Genomic DNA, 19,928 nt, shown 5'->3' on the forward strand with positions numbered 1-19,928 from the left:
CACAATCCACAATCATCCTGAAGCTGGTGGCCTATTTTGAGTCTCCTAGCTTTATTCTCTGATGAGTTATGCCTGCTGGACAGATGGACAGACAGGCTGGTTCTTTTATTACTATAGATTCAGGGTAACCGTAAGCCAAGTGATTTGTTTTGATATGATATTAGGTTTGGATCATACCTGCATACCTATTCTCTCCAGGATCAGAAGACCATGCCTATTATATTAGGTGCTGTGGAATACAGGCAGGATTATGCTGCTGCAGTCGTCTTGCTTGTGGGCTTCCTAGAGGCACCTGGTCGGCCACTGTGTGAACAGACGGCTGGACTTGATGGACCTTGGTCTGATCCAGCATGGCCTTTTTTATCAGGGTCATATGGGGGCCCCAGGGGGAATCTTTGCCCAGGGGCCCATGGTGGCTCCTGGCCATCCTGCCAACAGCGCCCCCTGAAAGTAAGACTTCTGATGTCCAACCCAGTATCACAAGAGACTTTGGAGTGGTGTCTTAGCCGCATGAAACTCTTAGCAAAATCTTAGCACCTTAACCGTTTCCTGTTGAACCATTTTTTTCTGTTTTTATTAAATATATTTATTTTGCACTTCCAGAGTGTGTGAGTGGGAGGCAACATTAAAACAGAAACGAGGTCCCAGGTTTCTCAGCTGGGGCTTACAAGGAGCAAAGATACCTTAAGTGCTTAGTCACAGCCCTTATTTAAACACAAGGGTTACCAAAAAAAATCATGCATGGAACCTTTTTATACATATACTTATAACATTAAACCAGGTTCAGACCTGTTTGCCCTTCGTAATTCCCAGGCCAAGAGTTCTGGGGGCTATTGTGCTGGGAATCATCCAGACGAATCTAAGATTTCTCATCACCTGCCAAAATATGGCATCGCCAACAGCTCCCAGCATTCTCCCAGCAGCATACTATAACTACCATACTAGTTATACCTGTTCCAAGAAGGTTTGAGTTTCATACGATAACCGTACCCTGAGATAAAGAAAAGCTACAATCATCTGCACACTTGCCCCAGTGAACCCAGTGGGGCTCAGTAAGCATACCGAGGATTGGGCTGCATCGCAGAACCGTTCTTTCGCCAATGCCACAGACGAGTATAAAGGTCAATTGCTCTGTGTCCTCCCGCCCCCCCCCCCTGAAAAAAGGCCCCATCACTGACATACATAAATAGTTAATTGCACAATTAAATACTTCGGTACTGAGTGGGGACAGCCCCACCGTGATGCCGACAACCCTCTGGAGTCTCTAGCACCACTTCTGTGACTTCTTGAAGATGATGTACGGCAGCGAGATCGGCGATTTTTCGCTAGGCCAATACGAGAGTTTGGGCTCAGAGCCGGGCAAATCGTAAAAGGTGTCGAGGTAGATGATAAAGGTAGATAAGTACATCAAAGCCATGTTGATAAAAATATGCCTGGGGGAGGGAAGGAAATGGGGGGGGAGGTGTTTGAGATGGTGGCCAATCACGCTCTCCCCCTGACAAAGCAAAATATTCATTTCCAGTATTAGCCAAACCCATTCTGAACTGATCCAAGAGGTGTTTGCAGAAGTGAGAGGGGAACCAAGGTCATTTATGCATGGGTAATTTCACTCACATTCGCCCCCAGTCTGTCTCGGTTGTTCCTTGGAGTTATGCATGAGTTTTGCATCCATTAGAAATGACCTCGCTGCCAACCCTCGCAAATCCAGGGTTTTCCCGTCTTCCCATCCCTCCGTTAACCCAATTCTTCCCTCTCCCCTGAGCTCATCCCTGGTGAAATCCCTGTGCAAAAAATCATTTTTTCTGACCAAAAAACCACATTAAATGGTGAAATGAACAGGAAAAAAATGTCTGATTTGGCATAAAAATGGCATAAAATGTCTGAAAAGAAATGGATGAAATGGGGGGAACTAGCAACAGAAATAGGCATGATGAAAAAAATTCTTGAAGAATATACATGAAAATGAAACTAAATGAAAAATGGCATTTGTGCAGGAAAACCTGTGTGGTAGGGTTGCCAACCTTCAGGTACTAGCTGGAGATCTCCTGCTATTACAACTGATCTCCAGCCGATAGAGTTCAGTTCACCTGGAAAAAATGGCTGCTTTGGCAATTGGACTCTATGGCATTGAAGTCCCTCCCCTCCCCAAACCCCACCCTTTTCAGGCTCTGCCCCAAAAACCTCTTGCTGGTGGCAAAGAGGGACCTGGCAACCCTACTGTGTGGTGAAGTGGTTAGAGTGTCAGACTGCAACCGCAGAGGCCCAGGTTCAAATCCCTGCTCAGCTGTGAAGAATGCTGGGTCATCTTGGACCAGTCAAAGTAGGCTAGCCTACTTTGTAGGGCTGTCATGAAGACAGAAGGAGGTGCTTGTATGCATCTTACAGAAATGGCAGGATAAAACTGTGCTAGACAGACAGGGAGACCCGAAGTTGCTTTGGCACACTCTCCGTCTCTCTCTTACCACAAGCTGTGAAGGTAACAAAAGTTGATCTTCCGGCAGAATTCGCAAAAGAACTTGTCCGTTATCCAGCAGCTGATGGCAACGACCCACCAGATCACAACAGTGATTCCCAGCCGCTGCATGCGGGGATCGGTGCTTCTGTGAAAGACATCCAAGATTTGAGATGGTTGGATCCTTTCCCTGGTCCCAGCCCTTCCAAAAGGGGCCTCCTGACGGAGCCCGCATACAAAAATGAATGCGAGGCTGAAAGAATCCACCAAACACACTGGCCATTTTTACATGGTCAATTTTGATGCTCTCTCAAAGCTCTTTTTAAAAATGCGACTTTCAAAATGCCTTTTCACAGTCCCAACGCAAAAGAAGTACCACTTCCCCCACTCGCCTGCTCCTTTGTTCCTGTTTGCATAGCCATTAGCATATGCATAGCTAACACGCCTCTGTTATTTTGCATTGTTCCTTGAGGAGGATTCTTCGAGGCAAACACCAAAGGTCGCGTTAAATGGGCTCTTTTGTAATGCGAAGCCGGTATGTGCCGGCTTCGTAGTCACTTCCGGAGCAACGGTTCAGCGTGCAAAATTCAAAAAAATATGCGGGGCAATTCAGCCTGGAGTACCCTGCTAATTACCATGTAAAAATCCCCACTTCCTCTCTGCGTGGGTGGCTGCTTTGGCGTTGCCCTCTTCCAATACCCCCCCCCCCGCCACTGGCTGGCACCATCTCTGTATGGTGGTGGTGGTGGGGTTGCTGTCAGATGCTTCAACCTATTTCAGTGCAGAGAGGCCACAGAAATGACCTGCAGTCAGAGGCTCGCTGTGTCTCTGCACGAGCTGCCGCTTCTCCTGTAAGATTGGGGCCTCACGCAGAGACACAGAAGGGTGTTTTCCCGAGGATGGGTCATTCCCGCTGAGGGCGAGTGGACTGAAACGAAGCCCGCCTTCATTCTCAGACAGTTGAAGTCTGAGAAATGTTTTTATTGCGCTATGCAACGAGGACTTGAATCCACACCGCTAGGTTTTCAAGAGTTCAGATTGAACCGAACGGGAGGGGAAGAGCTCTGGATTTTTGGACCATGCAAACAGGAGGCAAGGATGCGATTCACAGAGCTACATGAGGAGCCCAATAAAATGGGCATGGCTTCGTGGGAACCGTATGCTCAATTGTGCCAGTGTCGTTGAAATTAGTAGACAGGGCAGTCTTTTTTTTTTTAAACTCCCCCATGGAATGTTCAAACCATAATTGAGGATGGAACCAAAACTGCAGGATTTTGGCTAAGTCCTGCTTCCACCTGCAGTACCTCCCTGTTCTTATACCCAAAGCTTGCATCCCAGGGATACAAAATATTCAATAGGGGAGTGGTACCCAAAGTACACACACACACACACACACACACACACATGTATATAAAGGTAAAGGTCCCCTGTGCAAGCACCGGGTCATTCCTGACCCATGGGGTGAAGTCATACCCTGACGTTTCCTAGGCAGACTTTGTTTAACGGGGTGGTTTGCCAGTGCCTTCCCCAGTCGTCTTCCCTTTACCCCCAAACAAGCTGGGTACTAATTTGACCGATCTTGGAAGGATGGAAGGCTGAGTCAACCTTGAGCCGGCTACCTGAAACCGACTTCCGTCGGGATCGAACTCAGGTCGTGAGCAGAGCTTGGACTGCAGTACTGCAGCTTACCACTCTGCGCCACGGGTCTCAGAGAGAGAGAGAGAGAGAGAGAAATACCACTGTGCACCTGAATGTAATAATTTATATAATTTCCAAAAAAGGTGATTTATGATTCCAAATACCAACTTATAATTTTCAAACCACTTCTGTCAAAACAAAGCAAACAATTTTTACAAGGTTTCGCGATATATCCTTGTTTCACATCACAGCTTCATCAGAAGTCTGTTGCTATGTATCTTGCTTACGCAGGAGAATCCTTACTGCTCCGTTACGTCTCTCTGATTCAAATTTCATTGCCAAGCAGATGATTCTGATTCAATTGGCAGACTCTGGGAGGTGTCTGAGCCACCACCTCTTTTAGCCAAGGTCTGCCTTGTGGGGATGGCGTGACTGGCCAGCTGTTGGGGGTGCCAAGAGAAAAAACCCGGTACAGGACTCTCATTCTCCTTCGGCCCCCCTGTGGGCCCTGGCAAGTCAGAGAATCCGCCACTCCTGCCTCCAGAACAACGTGAGCCTGGGGAAGTCCTTGGCTTCAGGGCTTCCCAAAAGGGGAGCTCGCTCCGCCTTTGCTTGCAGAGTTGTGTGGGTCGTGGTCAGGGCCACGGCCGCGTGACACCATGCAATTATGGCACAGCTAAGACTGCAACGGAGGATTCCGCCAGCTCTCTGGGGCCGCTTCCGCAGAGGGACCATTCCCCATGTGGAGAGTTGGGTGTCCCCACATTTTGGGGAGGGTGTATCCACATGATGTCATGCTCTTCCCAACCATGACTCATCGACTTCCTGGCACTGTGTCAGGGTAAAAATTATTGACAGTATATCAACCCAGGATATGCCATTGTGCTGTTTTAACGATAGTTTAAAATAAACTTTATCCTCAATCAATCACATTTTATTTCGATACAATATCAGCTCTGAATAAAAAAAGCAAAGTTAGGTTAACATAATAAAAGTTGATGATTCTGGGAGGGATTTTTATCCTGACATAGCGCCTTAAGTAAGTTATATTTTCTTTATCTGTTTATTTTATTAATCCCACCCAACCTTGGGTACCCAGCTTCTGTTTTTCAGGTTGGGTTTCATTCCCCTTCTCTTTTTTCCTTGCTTCCTCCTTTTAAAGGTAAAGGTAGTCCCCTGTGCAAGCACCGGGTCATTCCTGACCCATGGGGTGACATCGCATCCCGACGTTTACTAGGCAGACTTTGTTTATGGGGTGGTTTGCCAGTGCCTTCCCCAGTTGTCTTCCCTTTACCCCCAGCAAGCTGGGTACTAATTTGACCGACCTCGGAAGGATGGAAGGCTGAGTCAACCTGGAGCTGGCTGCCTAAAACCGACTTCCGTCAGGATCGAACTCAGGTTGTGGGCAGAGCTTGGACTGCAGTACTGCGGCTTACCACTCTGTGCCACGGGGCTCCTCCTTTTACCAGATCCATTAACCCAGGGGTGTTAAACCGTGGGTTGGATTCGACCCCTTGAGAGCTCTTATCTGGCCCACGAGCCAGCCCAGGAAGCCATCACCCCCCCCACTCTCGATCTGGGCTTATGAGGCAAGGTCCAGCCCCACCAAGCGACATTTATGTCATATCCAGCCCTCGTAACAATTGAGTTCGACACCCCTGCTTTAACCGGAGCGAAGGATGCTCCACACAAGGCCAGTCCAGATAGGGGGGTAATACTAAGTGCCACCGGAGCTAAGCACCATATCCTCCCCTCCTGCAGCCCTTTAGTTGGGCTTTTAGCCTGAAGAGGAGGAGATATGATAACCATCTTCAAGTATTTGAAGGGCTGTCATATAGCTTATAGAGGATGGTGCCGAGTTGTTTTCTGTTGCCCCAGAAGGTTGGACCAGAACCAACGGGTTGAAATTAAATCAAAAGAGTTTCCGTCTAGACATTAGGAAGAATTTTCTAACAGAGAGGTTCCTCGGTGGAACAGGCTTCCTCAGGAGGTGGTAAGCTCTCCTTCCCTGGAGGTTTTTAAGCAGAGGCTAGATGGCCAACTGTCAGCAATGCTGATTCTGTGACCTTAGGCAGATGATGACAGGGAGGGCATTTTGGTCATCTTCTGGGCATGGAGTAGGGGTCACTGGGGGTGTGGAGATTTGCCTGTCATAGAATCAGCATTGCTGTCAGTTGGCCATCCAGCCTCTGCTTAAAAACCTCCAGGGAAGGAGAGCTTGCCACCTCCTGAGGATGCCTGTTCCACCGAGGAACCTCTCTGTTAGAAAATTCCCCTTAATGTCTAGATGGAACTCTTTTGATTTAATTTCAACCTGTTGGTTCTGGTCCGACCTTCTGGGGCAACAGAAAACAACTCGGCACTCTCCTCTATATGACAGCCGTTCAAGTACTTAAAGATGGTTATCGTATCCCCTCTCAGTCTTCTCCTTTTCGGGCTAAACATACCCAGCTCCTTCATCCTTTCCTCATAGGACTTGGTCTCCAGACCCCTCACCATCTTTGTTGTCCTCCTCTGGACACGTTCCAGCATGTCTACATCCTTCTTAAATTGTGGTGCCCAAAACTGAACACAGTACTCTAGGCGAGGGCTAACCAGAGCAGAGTAAAGTGATGCCATTGCTTTGTGTGATCTGGACACTTATACTTCGGTTGGTACTGTCCTTACTTTCTGACTTCCTGGATGATCACATACAAGATGTGTAAGGCGACGGTATTCAGAACATAAGCGTTGAGCTCCGGTCTGACGAAGGACATTAATGTGCTCATGACCGTCACGATGCCCACTATCCATGTAAACTGTTCCCTGTGGGAATAAAATCATAGTTGTGTGAACAGGAATTGAGGCTCCTTTGCAAAGCATTGCATCAGGAATCCCTCCCTGGCTGGGACCTACTTCCATTCATGGTGGACTTGCAAAAAAAGTAAAGAAATTTTGGATACAGGTTCACCAAGAAATGCAGAACATTTTAAAACTTAAATTTCCATTGAATCCTGAAATAATGTTATTGGGAATAGAACCAGAAAATCTGGAAAAGAACCATAAAGAACTATTTAGTTATATGGCAACTGCAGCAAGAATAGTTTAAGCAATGGTATGGAAACAAGAAGATGTTCCAGAAACAGAGAAATGGCAACAGAAAATGGCAGAATATGTGGTGATGGCCAAATTAACCAGCATGCTGAAAGGGAAAATGATAGAAGAATTTCAAAAGAAATGGAAATGTTATCTTCATTATGCTAACTTAAAAGTTTTCCGCCAAGGGCCATTTGGATATTTATAACATCATTCGCGGGCCATACAAAACTATCAACTTAAAAATTAGCCGACCAAGCCCCAAGCAGGCAACTGCCCCAGATGACCCCTCCCCGCATGGGCAAGCGGGCAGGCATCCAACCGGTGGTGCACTCGCCCACCTGGTGGCACAGGATGGTTTGTTGCACCAGCCGGGTATAGCCGTCCAGCTACACGCCGGAGTTGCTCCTGCTCCGCATGGTCAGGGCCAGATTCTACAGCCGGCTCCTGCTACCTCCGCCTGCAGGGATGAAATGAGGACACACTGGCTAAGAACTCCCCACACACACACACATTTTGGCCCTGCCCCTTTAACCCCTCCATTGTCGCCACTTCCGCCCCCAGCCCTCTTGTAGTACAGAGGGAATACGTTTCTCCACGATCTGGGTGGAAAAGGGTTAACGCAGTTTCTTGGGCCATCCTAGCAACTCCACAGTTAACAACGCTTCTGCAAGGGGGGGGGAAGGTTCCTTTTCTCAGCAAAACAAACTCACATCCGCCTTGAATAGAGGCTATTCCTGTCCATGGGAGGGGGCGGATCCCCAGTCTTAGATCCTTCTGAGCTAGAGATCTGCCAGGACCCATGAAAGGCCAGACCAAATGATTTCGCAGGCCTTAAACGGACCCCGGGCCTGAAGTTCCCCACCCCTGTCTTAACCTGTTCTTGATGAATGCTGGAACGTAGATCATGGGAAACCAGCAAGCGTAGCACAGACCCATCGTCCAGAGAATGGAGAGCTCGTCCAATAGCTGCCCGGCGTAGCTAAGCGTCATGTGGAAATAAATGGAGGAAATCCCTGCAAATGCACAAGCGGGTCTATTTTAACTCAGTCAGACTCCATATGAGCAATAATCATTTGTCACCACTAAAATATAAGATAAAATAATACTAAAACAAATGAAAACGAGTAAAAGAAGATACATAATAATAACTGCTTCCAATCCTTCCTGTACCAGTGTAGAGCAAGATTTCCTGGCCTTTAATGCCAGCCAGCCAAATTTTGCCGCCTAAAATCTGATAACATAGTATAAAAATAAAACATTCTGTTCTTCCCTGGAGAGCCCTTCATTGTAGGAACAATCAAAGCATCGAGCAGATTCGAAACAAGTGCGAGGGGTTTAGGTCTGCCCAGAAGCCCCCACGTTTTGGCCTGGAAACCCTGCCCGTGGGGACGTCACTCCCCAAGACCCTCTTCTTATCACTGAGGTCTGGGGGGTGGGTTGGCTAGGGGAGCGAGACCCCGGTCCTCCCTCCCACTTACCGTCTTTTGCTGCGAATGTCAAAGTGTGTAGGTAGCCCTAAGGGTTCATCTTTCACCCCTGTTCTCAGCCTCAGGGATTCCCCAGAGGTGATAGTCTTTTACAGCGCAGGAAACGAGACCGATTCCGGCTAGATTTCCCATTTCCCTGTAACCTACCAATGAGGAACACAAGGCCAGTGAGGCAGCGGACGGGGATGGGCCGATACTTCATGTAGTCGATGTTCAGCAACAACATGAAAGGCGTCGCGATGAAGAAAACGAGGTTGCTGATCTGGAGAAAGGGCAAGAGAAGAGCTGAAGTTATTGTTGTTCAACCAAAGCAAAGGTGGGGAACCTTTTTTTCGCCGAGGGCCATTTGGGTATTTATAACATCATTTGCCGGCCATACAAAACTATCAACTTAAAAATTAGCCGACCAAGCCCCAAGCAGGCAGCTGCCCCAGATGGCCCCTCCCCGCATGGGCAAGCGGGCAGGCATCCAACCGGTGGTGCACTCGCCCACCTGGTGGCACAGGATGGTCTGTTGCACCACCGGGTGTAGCTGTCCAGCCACACGCCAGAGTTGCTCCTGCTCTGCATGGTCGGGGCCGGATTCTACAGCCGGCTCCTGCTACTGCCGCCTGCAGTGCTGAAATGAGGACACACTGGCTAAGAAACACCCCCCACATGCATTCTAGCCCTGCCCCCTTTAATCCCTCCATTGTTGCCGCTTCCGCCCCCAGCCCTCTTGTAATACAGAGGGAATACGTTTCTCCACGGCCCAGGTGGGAAAGGGTTAACACAGTTTCTTGGGCGGTCCTAGCAACTCCAAACTAACAACTCTTCTGCAAGGGGGGAAAAAGGTTCCTTTTCTCAGCAAAACAAACTCACATCCTCCTTGAATAGAGGCTATTCCTGTCCGCGGGAGGGGGCGGATCGCCAGTCTTAGATCCTTCTGAGCTAGATATCTCCCAGGACCCACAAAGGGCCAGACCAAATGATTTTGCGGGCCTTAAACGACCCCCGGGCCTGACGTTCCCCACTCCTGAACCAAAGGTTAATCCAGTCCAGTGTTGCGTGTCCCATATCTGACCTTTAAAAAAGCCCCAAAGGGGGCACACATCACTGTTGCCAGGTCCCTCTTCACCACCAGCAGGAGGTTTTTGAGGCAGAGCCTGCGGAGGGCGGGGTTTGGGGAGGGGAGGGACTTCAATGCCATCAGCCCCAAAGCTCCAGGAATTTCCCCACCCGGAGTTGCCAACCCTGGGACTCTAGCTCTTCTCGCACGGGTGATGTGATAAAAGGATGCTGCCCGAGACCCAGGAGATGGGCGACTCCAGGACGGGAAGACTCGGCCCTAGGCTGCCAACTGCCAATTGCTGACTAGCTCGATTTTCCCTTTGATGCGCTGAGCCACGGGTGAGGCAAGCCCAGAGCGAGACGCGGTGGCTGCCCAGAGGGACTGGGAGTGGTGCCAAAGAAGCGAAGGTTGTCTGCCACCAGAGATGCCGAGATGGTGCTTTGTACCGAGTGCCACCAAAGGAAGAGCTTGGAGGCGTGCGGGTCGGGGCCGGGGGTGGGGGTGCATGTCTGGCAAGACACCTGCCAAGACTGGCAGAGGGCTGCCCTGCCCGAGTGCTATCAAGTCGCAGCCAGCTTATGGCTTATGGCAACCCTTTGGGATTTTCAAGGCAAGATGGTTCAGAAGAAGAAGAGTTGGTTTTTATGTGCCAACTTTCTCTAACACTTAAGGCTGAATCAAACCGGCTTACGGTCGCCTTCCCCTCAACTCCCCACAACAGACACCCTGTGAGGTAGGTGGGGCTGAGAGAGCTGTGACTAGCCCAAGGTCACCTAGCTGGCTTTGTGTGTAGGAGTGGGGAAACAAATCCAGTTCTCCAGATTAGCATCCGCCGCTCATGTGGAGGAGTGAGGAATCAAACTCCGTTCTCCAGATCAGACTCCACCGCTCCAAACCACTGCTCTTAACCACTACACCATGCTGGCTCTCCACCATGCTGGTTCAGGGATGGTTTCCCATGGCCTGCCTCTGCGTAGCCACCCTGGACTTCCTTGGTGGTCTCCCATCCAAGTACTAATCAGGGCCGACCCTGCTGAGCTTCTGAGATCTGACAAGATCAGTAGGGTGGTCAACCTCCAGGTGGTAGCTGGAGATCTCCATCAAGTCCAGCAGCCTGTTCACACAGTGGTCAACCAGGTGCCTCTAGGAAGCCTACAAGCAAGACAACTGCAGCAGCATTATCCTGCCTGTGTTCCACAACACTAATATAGCAGGCCTGCTCCTCTGATCCTGGAGATAATAGGTATGCATCATGACTAGTATCCATTTTGACTAGCAGCCATGAATGTCCTTCTCCTCTATGAACATGTCCACTCCTCTCTGAAAGCCTTCCAAGTTGGCAGCCATCACCACATCCTGGGGCAGGGAGTTCCACAATTCAACTATGCGTTGTGTGAAGAAATACTTACTTTTATCAGTTTTGAATCTGTCACCCTGCAGCTTCAGCAGATGACCCCGCGTTCTAGTATTATGAGAGAGGGAGGAAAGCTTCTCCTTGTCCACTCCATACCATGCATAATTTTATAGACCTCTATCATGTCTCCCCTTAACCGCCTTCTCTCCGAGCGGTTGTTTTAACTGCTCCTCATGGGGCAGTTGCTCTAGTCCCCTGATCATTTTGGTTGCTCTTTTCTGCACCTTCTCAAGCTCTGCAATATCCTTTTTTAGGTGTGGTGACCAGAAGTTGGAAAAGATGCTGAAAATTCCAACATAAATATTTACAGGGTTAGAGAATCTCGTGAGGAAAGATTGGGGCGTAGGGGGCTTTTTGGTTTGGGGGTGGGAGTGAAATTTATAAAATTATGCCTGGTGTAGAGAAAGAACTTACCCTCTCCCTCTTTCATAATTTGAATTTGGGGTCATCCAATTATGCTGGTGAGCAAAAGATTCACAAATCCCCCTTTAGTTCACAATTAACCTGTGACATTTTCTATCTCTAGATTGCTTTATGGGGGCAGGATATAAAACAAATTCATGGAAGAGAGGTGCATCGACTGCTCTCAGCCGCGATAGCTAAACAGAACCTCTGCGTTCAGAGGCAGTCTACCTCAGAGCTTAACTACCCTTTACAAAAAATAAATACCTCAGGAGAAGTGTCCTTTTCTCCCACCATGATGGCGTCGTTATTCTCCCTCCCTGGAAAAATATACATTTGAAATCTAGGAAACTAGATTTCATTGGGTTCCTAGATTTCAAATAATTTTGTCTTACAGATTCTAATATTTCTTCTCCATAAAATGAGGAGAGCAGCCCTTTATTGTCTTCAAGGAGTGTAGAGACAATATACCCAGGCTACAAACCTCCATCAGTTTTATACCAGTTTAAGTGTATTGGCTTCTGTCCCCCAAAGCGTTTTAGGAACTGAAATTTGAGGAGCCAAGAACCCATTAGAACGGTGGTCCCCAATCTTTTGGAGCCTGTGGGCACTTCTGGGATTCTGACACAGCATTGTGGGCGCATAAGGTTGCCAGCTCCGGGTTGGGAAATACCTGGAGGTTTTTGGGGCGGAGCCTGAGGAGGGCAGGGGCTGGGAAGGGGAGGGACTTCAATGCCATAGAGCCTAATTGCCAAAGCTGGCATTTTCTCCAGGGGAACTGATCTCTATCGGCTGGAGATCAGTTGTACTAGCAGGAGATCTCCAGCCACCACCTGGAGGTTGGCAACCCAGTGGGTGCAGCCGCCACAAAATGGCTGTCAGAGGAGGTGGAGCCAGCTACAAAATGATTGTCATAGTTTTACTTCAGTCACATAGTGAAGATCCTTGTGCTGTGATCTCCAACCGATAGAGGTCAGTTCACCTGGAGAAAATGGCCACTTTGGCCATTGGACTCTATGGCATTGAAGTCCCGCTATGGTTGCCAACCTCCACTTATTTAGCAAAACCCAAAATAGCAGAAAACATTCACTAAGATAATAATTCAATTAGGCACATGTATTTCCAATAATATATTCATTAGTAATGCCCAAATCATGTGAATTCTTATCCATTCTAAATTCTGAAGACGTTGGAACAGTCGAGTCCAATACTATTGTGACTGTTCCAACGTCTTTCAGACGCAAGTTGGCGAGATACTCGCAAAAGACTTTACTGATTAGAAATGCTTGTGATTTAACAGCATATATGCGAACTGATATGATTTAGAATTGATAAGAATTCACATGATTTGGGCATTACTAATGAATATATTATTGGAAATACATATGCCTAATTGAATTATTATCTTAGTGAATGTTTTCTGCTATTTTGGGTTTTGCTAACTAACTATATAGCAGGCTAACTGTATATTTATTCAACCTCCAATTATTAGCTGGAGATCTCCTGCTAATACAACTGATCTCCAGCCGATAGAGATCAGATCACCTGGAGAAAAATGGCTGATTTGGCAATTGAACTCTATGGCATTGAAGTCCCTCCCCACACCCTGCTCTCCTCGGGCTCCGCCCAAAAACCTCTCACCGATTGCAGAGAGGGACCTGGCAGCCCTATGCATGCCGTTTCCAACTGTCAGAGGTCGCCTCGCTCTCCCCCTGCGTTTCCCCACGTTTTGGCCACGTTTTCAGAGACCTGTTTTATTTCAAATTTCAAAACACGGACAAAACATAGGGAAAGGCAGGGGGAGAGCGAGGCGACCTCTGACGTTCGGAAACAGCATGGCCTGAAGTTGTTGGAGGGGTGACAGCGAGTTAAACAGCCATGTATAAAAGACCGAAGAGTTGGTGTTTATACCTCGCTTTTTTCTACCTTTAAGGAGTCTCAAACCGGCTTACAATCGCCTTCCCTCCCCCCGCCCCCCGCACAACAGACACCTTATGATGTAAGTGGGGCTGAGAGAGTTCAGAGAGAACTGTGACTAGCCCAAGGTCACCCAGCAGGCTTCGTGTGGAGGAGTGGAGAAATAGGGTTGCCAGCCTCCAGGTAGTGGCTGGAGATCTCTTGCTGTTACGACTGTTCTCCAGTTAATAGAGATCAGTTCAGCTGGAGAAAATGGCCGCTTTGGCAATTGGACTCTATGGCATTGAGATCCCTCCCTTCCCCAAACCCCGCCAAAAATGCTCCACAAGTGGAGCTTCTATGACCCTGGCGCATATACATGCTCGATGTTCCAATATCCTCGTTCTCATGGGTCTAATACTGGACCCGATATACAAAAGACCACAGGGACATTGAATACAATAAATAATTCTCTTACTGTTGCAATTAGAGAATGTCCTTAACTGAAACCTGAACGATGTGTCTATTCTCTGAAACTCTTTTACCTCAAGACAAAGGCAGTACTGTGTTCTTATGTTCTTAAAGGGAACAGGCTGAACAATTTTTGCATTTAAAATGTCCCCGGGGGAGTCTATCCATCATCTGGCCCTTTAAATCTGTGTCTACTAATTTATGTATGTGTGTGTTAAGTGCCATCAAGTCGCTTCCGACTCATGGCGACCCTATGAATGAAAGTCCTCCAAAATGTCCTATCTTTGACAGCCTTGCTCAGATCTTGCAAATTGAAGGCTGTGGCTTCCTTTATTGAGTCAATACATCTCTTCATGAGTCTTCCTCTTTTCCTGCTGCCCTCAACTTTTCCTAGCATGACTGTCTTTTCCAATGACTCTTGTCTCATGAAGTGACCAAAATACGATCGCCTCAGTTTAGTCATTTTAGCTTCTAGGGTCAGTTCAGGCTTGATTTGATCTATAACCCACTGATTTGTTTTTTTGGCAGTCCACGGTATCTGTAACACTCTCCTCCAACACCACATTTCAAAAGAATCCATTTTCTTCCTATCAGCTTTCTTTACTGTCCAGCTTTCACACCCATACATAGTAATAGGGAATACGATGGCATGAATTAATCTAGTCTTGGTGGCCAGTGACACATCCTTACACTTCAAAATCTTTTCTAGCTCCTTCATGGCTGCCCTTCCCAGTCTAAATCTCCTTCTGATTTCTTGGCTGCAGTCTCCCTTTTGGTTGATGGTGGAGCCAAGGAACAGAAAGTCTTGAACAATTTCAATTTCTAAATATTGTCAGCCTTAAAGTTGTGTAATTCTCCTGTAGTCATTACTTTTGTCTTCTTGATGTTCAGCTGTAGTCCTGCTTTGGCACTTTCTCTTTTAACTTTCAGCAGTAGTCGTCTCGAATCTTCACTATTTTCTGCCAATAATGTAGTATCATCGGCATATCTCAAATTATTAATGTTCCTCCCTCCAATTTTCACTCCACCTTCATCTAAATCTAATCCAGCTTTCCTAATTATATGTTCTGCATATAGATTGAAGAGATAGGGAGATAAAATACATCCTTGTCTGACACCTTTGCCAATTGGAAACCATTGAGTTTCTCCATATTCTGGTCTAACTGTAGCCTCTTGTCCAGAGTACAGGTTGCGCATCAAAACAATCAGATGTAATGGCACACCCATTTGCCTTAAAACCAGCCACAGCTTTTCATAGCTTATCACGTATAGATAGAGTTTTTTTCAATCCAAAGATAGGTGTGTTTTCACAACCTTGAACACTCTGTACAACATGCCAATACTTTCTAATAATGTGCATGATGTTGCCAGAGTGTACTGAAAAGCAAAGGATAGCTTCTTGGAGGTCTCCCTAACCTTCTTGTCCAAGATGCCTTTCCTATCTAAAGATGCAGTGTGTAGTTTAGCCTGTTGGAATAACCTCCGAAGGGTATCCTCTTTGTCGTAAAAACACCATTAAAGAGCGGTGGTTTGGAGCAGTGGACTCTGATCTGGAGAACCAGGTTTGATTCCCCACTCCTCCACACGAGTGGCGAGGCTAATCTGGTGAACTGGATTTGTTTCCCAACTCCTACACATGAAGCCATCTGGGTGACCTGGGGCTAGTCTCAGCTCTCTTGGAGCTCTCTCAGCCCCACCTACCTCACAGAGTGTTTCTTGTGGGGAGACGAAGGGTAGGTGATTGATTCTTCTTTAAGTGGTAGAGAAAGTCGGCATATAAAAGCCAACTCTTCTTCTTCGTCGTCTTCCATCTGACACTACGCCACACCGGCTCACAAAATCTCATGGTAAGGTTATGTGGTATCTGTGAAATATTAGAGAGTCTGATTCCAAAGATTTGGTAGTGGATAAAAACGAACAGTATGTTGTATCTCACCCTGAGCTGGATAGCCCAGGTTAACCCAATCTTCTCAGCTCTCAGAAGCTAAGCAGGGTTAGTATTTGGATGGGAGACCACCAAGGAAACCCTCAGTCGCAACTAGGGTTGCCGACCTCCAGGTTCTAGCTGGAGATCTCCTGCTGTTACAACTGATCTCCAGCCCATAGCGATCAGTTTACCTGGAGAAAATGGCCGCTTTGACAATTGGACTCTATGACATTGAGGTCCCTGCCCTACCCAAACCTCGCCTTCCTCAGGCTCCACCACCAAAACCTCCCGCCTAGTTGCAACACAGAGGCCGGCAATGGCCCGCCACTTCTGAATGTCTCTTGCCTTAAAAACCCCACGGGGTCACCATAAGTCAGCTGTGTCTTGACGGCAACAAACAAAAAAACCAAATGTTGTGTTACATTAAGACAGCAATTAATGGGGAGGAGATGGAAATGAATTCAAAGAGCTGTGGCGAACGGTACATAGGCAATTTTTTCATTTTTGTATATATGCATGTATTTATTTGGAGTTGTATCCCGCCCTCTATCCCAGCCGAAGCCAGGCTCAGGGCGACATCATGTAAAACACCCGAACTGTGCATTCCTGAGCAGAATGCCTGCGCCGGCCTTAGGAGGCAACGCAGCAGCGCTGCCTCCTAAGGAGGTTTTGGCACCAGCGCTGCCTCCTAAGGAAGTTTTGGCACTGCCAAAACCTCCGCCCAGCGCAAAAAATGCATGCAACCCTCATAGGGTTGCACGGGAGATAAGCCACCTAAAAGGTGGCGCATCTCGGCCAAAAAAAGGGGGTGTTCCCGAGCCGTAATGAGTCAGGAGGCTGCCTAATGTCGGCTCCGCCCCCCGGCAGGCACCGTAATATCCTGGGAACACCTCCCGGGACGCCGCTGTGGCCTTTCCTGGCATCCAGACCCTGCCACATACACCGGTGCTAGGGCCACAAATGCCACTGTACACCACCTGGACGCTGGCGCTGTGGGCCCTTGCGCCAGTGCACGCCTTCGCCGGCCTCCTGAAGGCTTTGGTCAAACACTGTCAAACAATAAATAGAGGAAAAATGCAATTGCAGATTAAAACCAACAGTTTCTGAAGGAAAAAGTTGGCGCTCATTATCAGTAACACGGGGCCGCAGCCTGCCCGGGGAGAGCAATCAGGGTCCCCTATTAAAGAGCTGATGGAAGTAGGGTTGCCAGCTCTGGGTTGGGAAATACCTGGAGATTTTGGGGGTGGAGACTGAGGAGGGCGGGGTTTGGAGAGGGGAGGGACTTCAATGCCATATTGTCCAATTGCCAAAGCGGCCATTTTCTCCAGGGGAACTGATCTCTGTCGCATTCCAAGTTGGCAGCCATCACCACATCTTGGGGCAGGGAGTTCAGCAATTGAACTACTTGTTGTGCGAAGAAATAGGTTTTTTTGTCTGTTTTGAATCGCTCCCCCTCCAGCGTCAGCAGATGATCCCCCCGTTCTGTTATTATGAGAGAGGGAGAAAAGCTTCTCCCTGTCCACTCTCTCCACACTATGCATAATTTTGTAGACCTCTATCATATCCCCCCTTAACCACCTTCTTTCCAAGCTAAATAGCCCTAAGCATTTTAACTGCTCCTCATAGGGCAGTTGCTCTAGCCCCCTGATCATTTCGCCTGCTCTTTTCTGCACCTTCTCAAGCTCTGCAATATCCTTTTTGAGGTGTGGTGACCAGAATTGTACACAGTATTCCAACGAACATGGCTCATGTGTGTTATCAGTGCTGTGAAATTCAGGGAAGCGAAACGACAATCACAAGAATGTGCGTATTAATTCCTGCAGGCATACTGTGATTGATTTGATTGTGAGTTGTGGTGATCCTGTTGCATGAATGGATTGCTTCGGGCATAGAACCTGTAACACCCTGACAATCGGATGTCTCACAAACCCTATACAATGCCGGGAACCCAATCCTGGGCCAAGGAGAGTAATCATTACAGACGGCGGTGCATCTGAGCACGTGCAGAGGGCCTTTGCCTCCCCAAAGAACCAGAATGGAGTGAGAACTCCCAAAGCTTCGGCTCCAGATCCTGGGGTTTGGTTGACTCAGCTTAATATCAGGATCAGCCCAATAACATGAGAGGCAAGAATAACCTTGCCTCTGAGTTTGTATAGAGCTTCGTTGTGTAACATCAGTCAGGGCTTAATCGGAATGGGAGCCTGTTGTAGTGTCTCAAGACCCCGACCCTGTTTTTAATAGCAGGGATAGCCACCCCACAAACTAGGTGCATGCTAACCTGGCAACTGAAACAATTTTATGTTCAAGTCTGTAGCAACAAGAATTATCTCTTTTCAAAGAAACCTATTCCCATGTTTTTGCAAGAGAAATCTGATGGGAAGAGCATTGATTTCCAGATGCCAGGCCCTACCATCAGCTGTTTTAGGAGGGAAATATAAGAAGATCCCTAAATCAGAGAGGTTTTGTCCGTGTGGGACAGGGGACATTGAAACCATCGAACACGCACTGATATGTTGCCCATTCTACCACGAAGTTAGATCCCCCCTGCTTGGTAAATTCCCTGAAAAGTTAGTTGAGCTTTTGGCAAAGAAGCTCCTATTAGGAGAAGACCCTCAGCTTACACTCCGAACTGCCAAGTTCTGCGATGTCGCTATTAAAATGCACAGAACTTTATTAGAGAATGATTGTTAGAATACTTTACAATTTTATCAATTTTAAGGTGATAATTTTAATCAGGGGTCGTTTTTATTGATCTTACACCTTTATTTATATGGGCTGTCTGTGATTCTGTGGTGCAAAACTATTGAGTCTGGAAATTTTGATGTGTTGGCATGTGATTGGTCAGTTGACCATATTAATAAATTTGATTTGAGCAGTGATTTCTTCAAAGAGACAATGGGCAACCTCCTCTGGGGGGCAGGAAATGCTGGGGTGTGTGCGTGCATCAAGAACTGTTGAATGACCTGGTGGTGTTGTGTTCCTAGGCACTGCAGATTGCTGACCCATAGCAGAGGGACATTGGGAGAAGGAAAGGTTAGAGCAGTCTATTGGGCAGAGATGCGCCAGGAAGCCTCCTTGGAGGGCAGGTAATTCTGTTGCATCTCTTCATCAGTTGGGACTCACAGTTCTGATTACATTCAGTGTGTAGACAAGTTACAAATTATCAGGGTGACATTGGCAAGAACAAACCTGGGGACATGGACTCATGCAGAGATGCAATGGGTGGCTCCTTCTGAGGGCAGACAGTGCTTCTGCAATCCAGTCATTTCCACTGCAGAAGCTCATTGGGAGGAACAATGCTAAGGGAGTGACTCATGCAGAGAAACAACAGACACAGCTGCTTTGGACAGGTAATTTTTTTCTCTGAGTGTTTGAATGATCCAGTGGGGGGAAACCCCCCCCCCCCAGTGCACACAGAGTATGCATATGCCTGGTCCACCACAGAGAATCACTGAAAGGGGCAAAGTGGAGACTCAAGCTGAGTCACAACGACCAAATCATTTGAGGCAAATCACTCTGCTGCGTCTCTGTAGCAGGGGTGTTAGGAGGACCTGGTGCTCCCTAATGTTCCTGGCTCACAGCCAAGTCCATTAAAAGGAGTCAGCGTCAGACCGGTATATCATCCAGAGATGCAGCAGGCAGCCTCCCGTCTTTGAATTCCCAAGAGGCTAGCATGATTTGTTTCTCCTCTTTCAGGGCATGGGGCAGGAATTATTGGTAAGGCTTTTCTTTATTTCTACCACTGTGTGTTGTGGTGTGACTCAGCCCATGTCACGGAGGTTGGCTGGATCTTCCCATCCCCTGCCCAAATCTTACCGTGTTATAGTATTCAGCGATGTACTCGGAGTGCACAAAATTCTCTTCGCACCAGTCGACTTCAGCACTGAGGTAGGCAAATATGCTCGGCATCTTGACACCGCTTTTCCCGGGGGGGGGGGAGGAGAAGAGAAGAGAAAACCAACCAGTCAGGTGACCCCTGCTCCGAAAATTGGTGAAAAAGGAACCTGTCCTTCCGGCTCCCCTGCATCTCTTTCACAAAATTCAGCCCACGCCCATATGCTTCTTGCTCTTGGCTGACAGCAAGCAAAGATAACTGATCAAAAGTTCGGTAT

General features: G+C 47.8%; 1 protein-coding gene across 1 annotated transcript; it reads right to left on the reverse strand.

The window, feature by feature from the left end:
- Positions 1-1,264: 1,264 nt before the first annotated feature.
- ACER1 (alkaline ceramidase 1) lies at positions 1,265-19,725 on the reverse strand. Its single transcript, XM_056867584.1, has 6 exons — positions 19,633-19,725; positions 8,803-8,917; positions 8,043-8,181; positions 6,758-6,895; positions 2,463-2,600; positions 1,265-1,433 (listed from the first exon to the last, which is right to left on the reverse strand). Exons 1-6 carry the CDS (start codon positions 19,723-19,725, stop codon positions 1,265-1,267), a joined length of 792 nt encoding a protein of 263 aa, XP_056723562.1.
- Between the last annotated feature and the right edge of the window lie 203 nt (positions 19,726-19,928).

This window comes from Euleptes europaea, chromosome 2, assembly GCF_029931775.1.
Source record: "Euleptes europaea isolate rEulEur1 chromosome 2, rEulEur1.hap1, whole genome shotgun sequence".
Classification (NCBI taxonomy): domain Eukaryota; kingdom Metazoa; phylum Chordata; class Lepidosauria; order Squamata; family Sphaerodactylidae; genus Euleptes; species Euleptes europaea.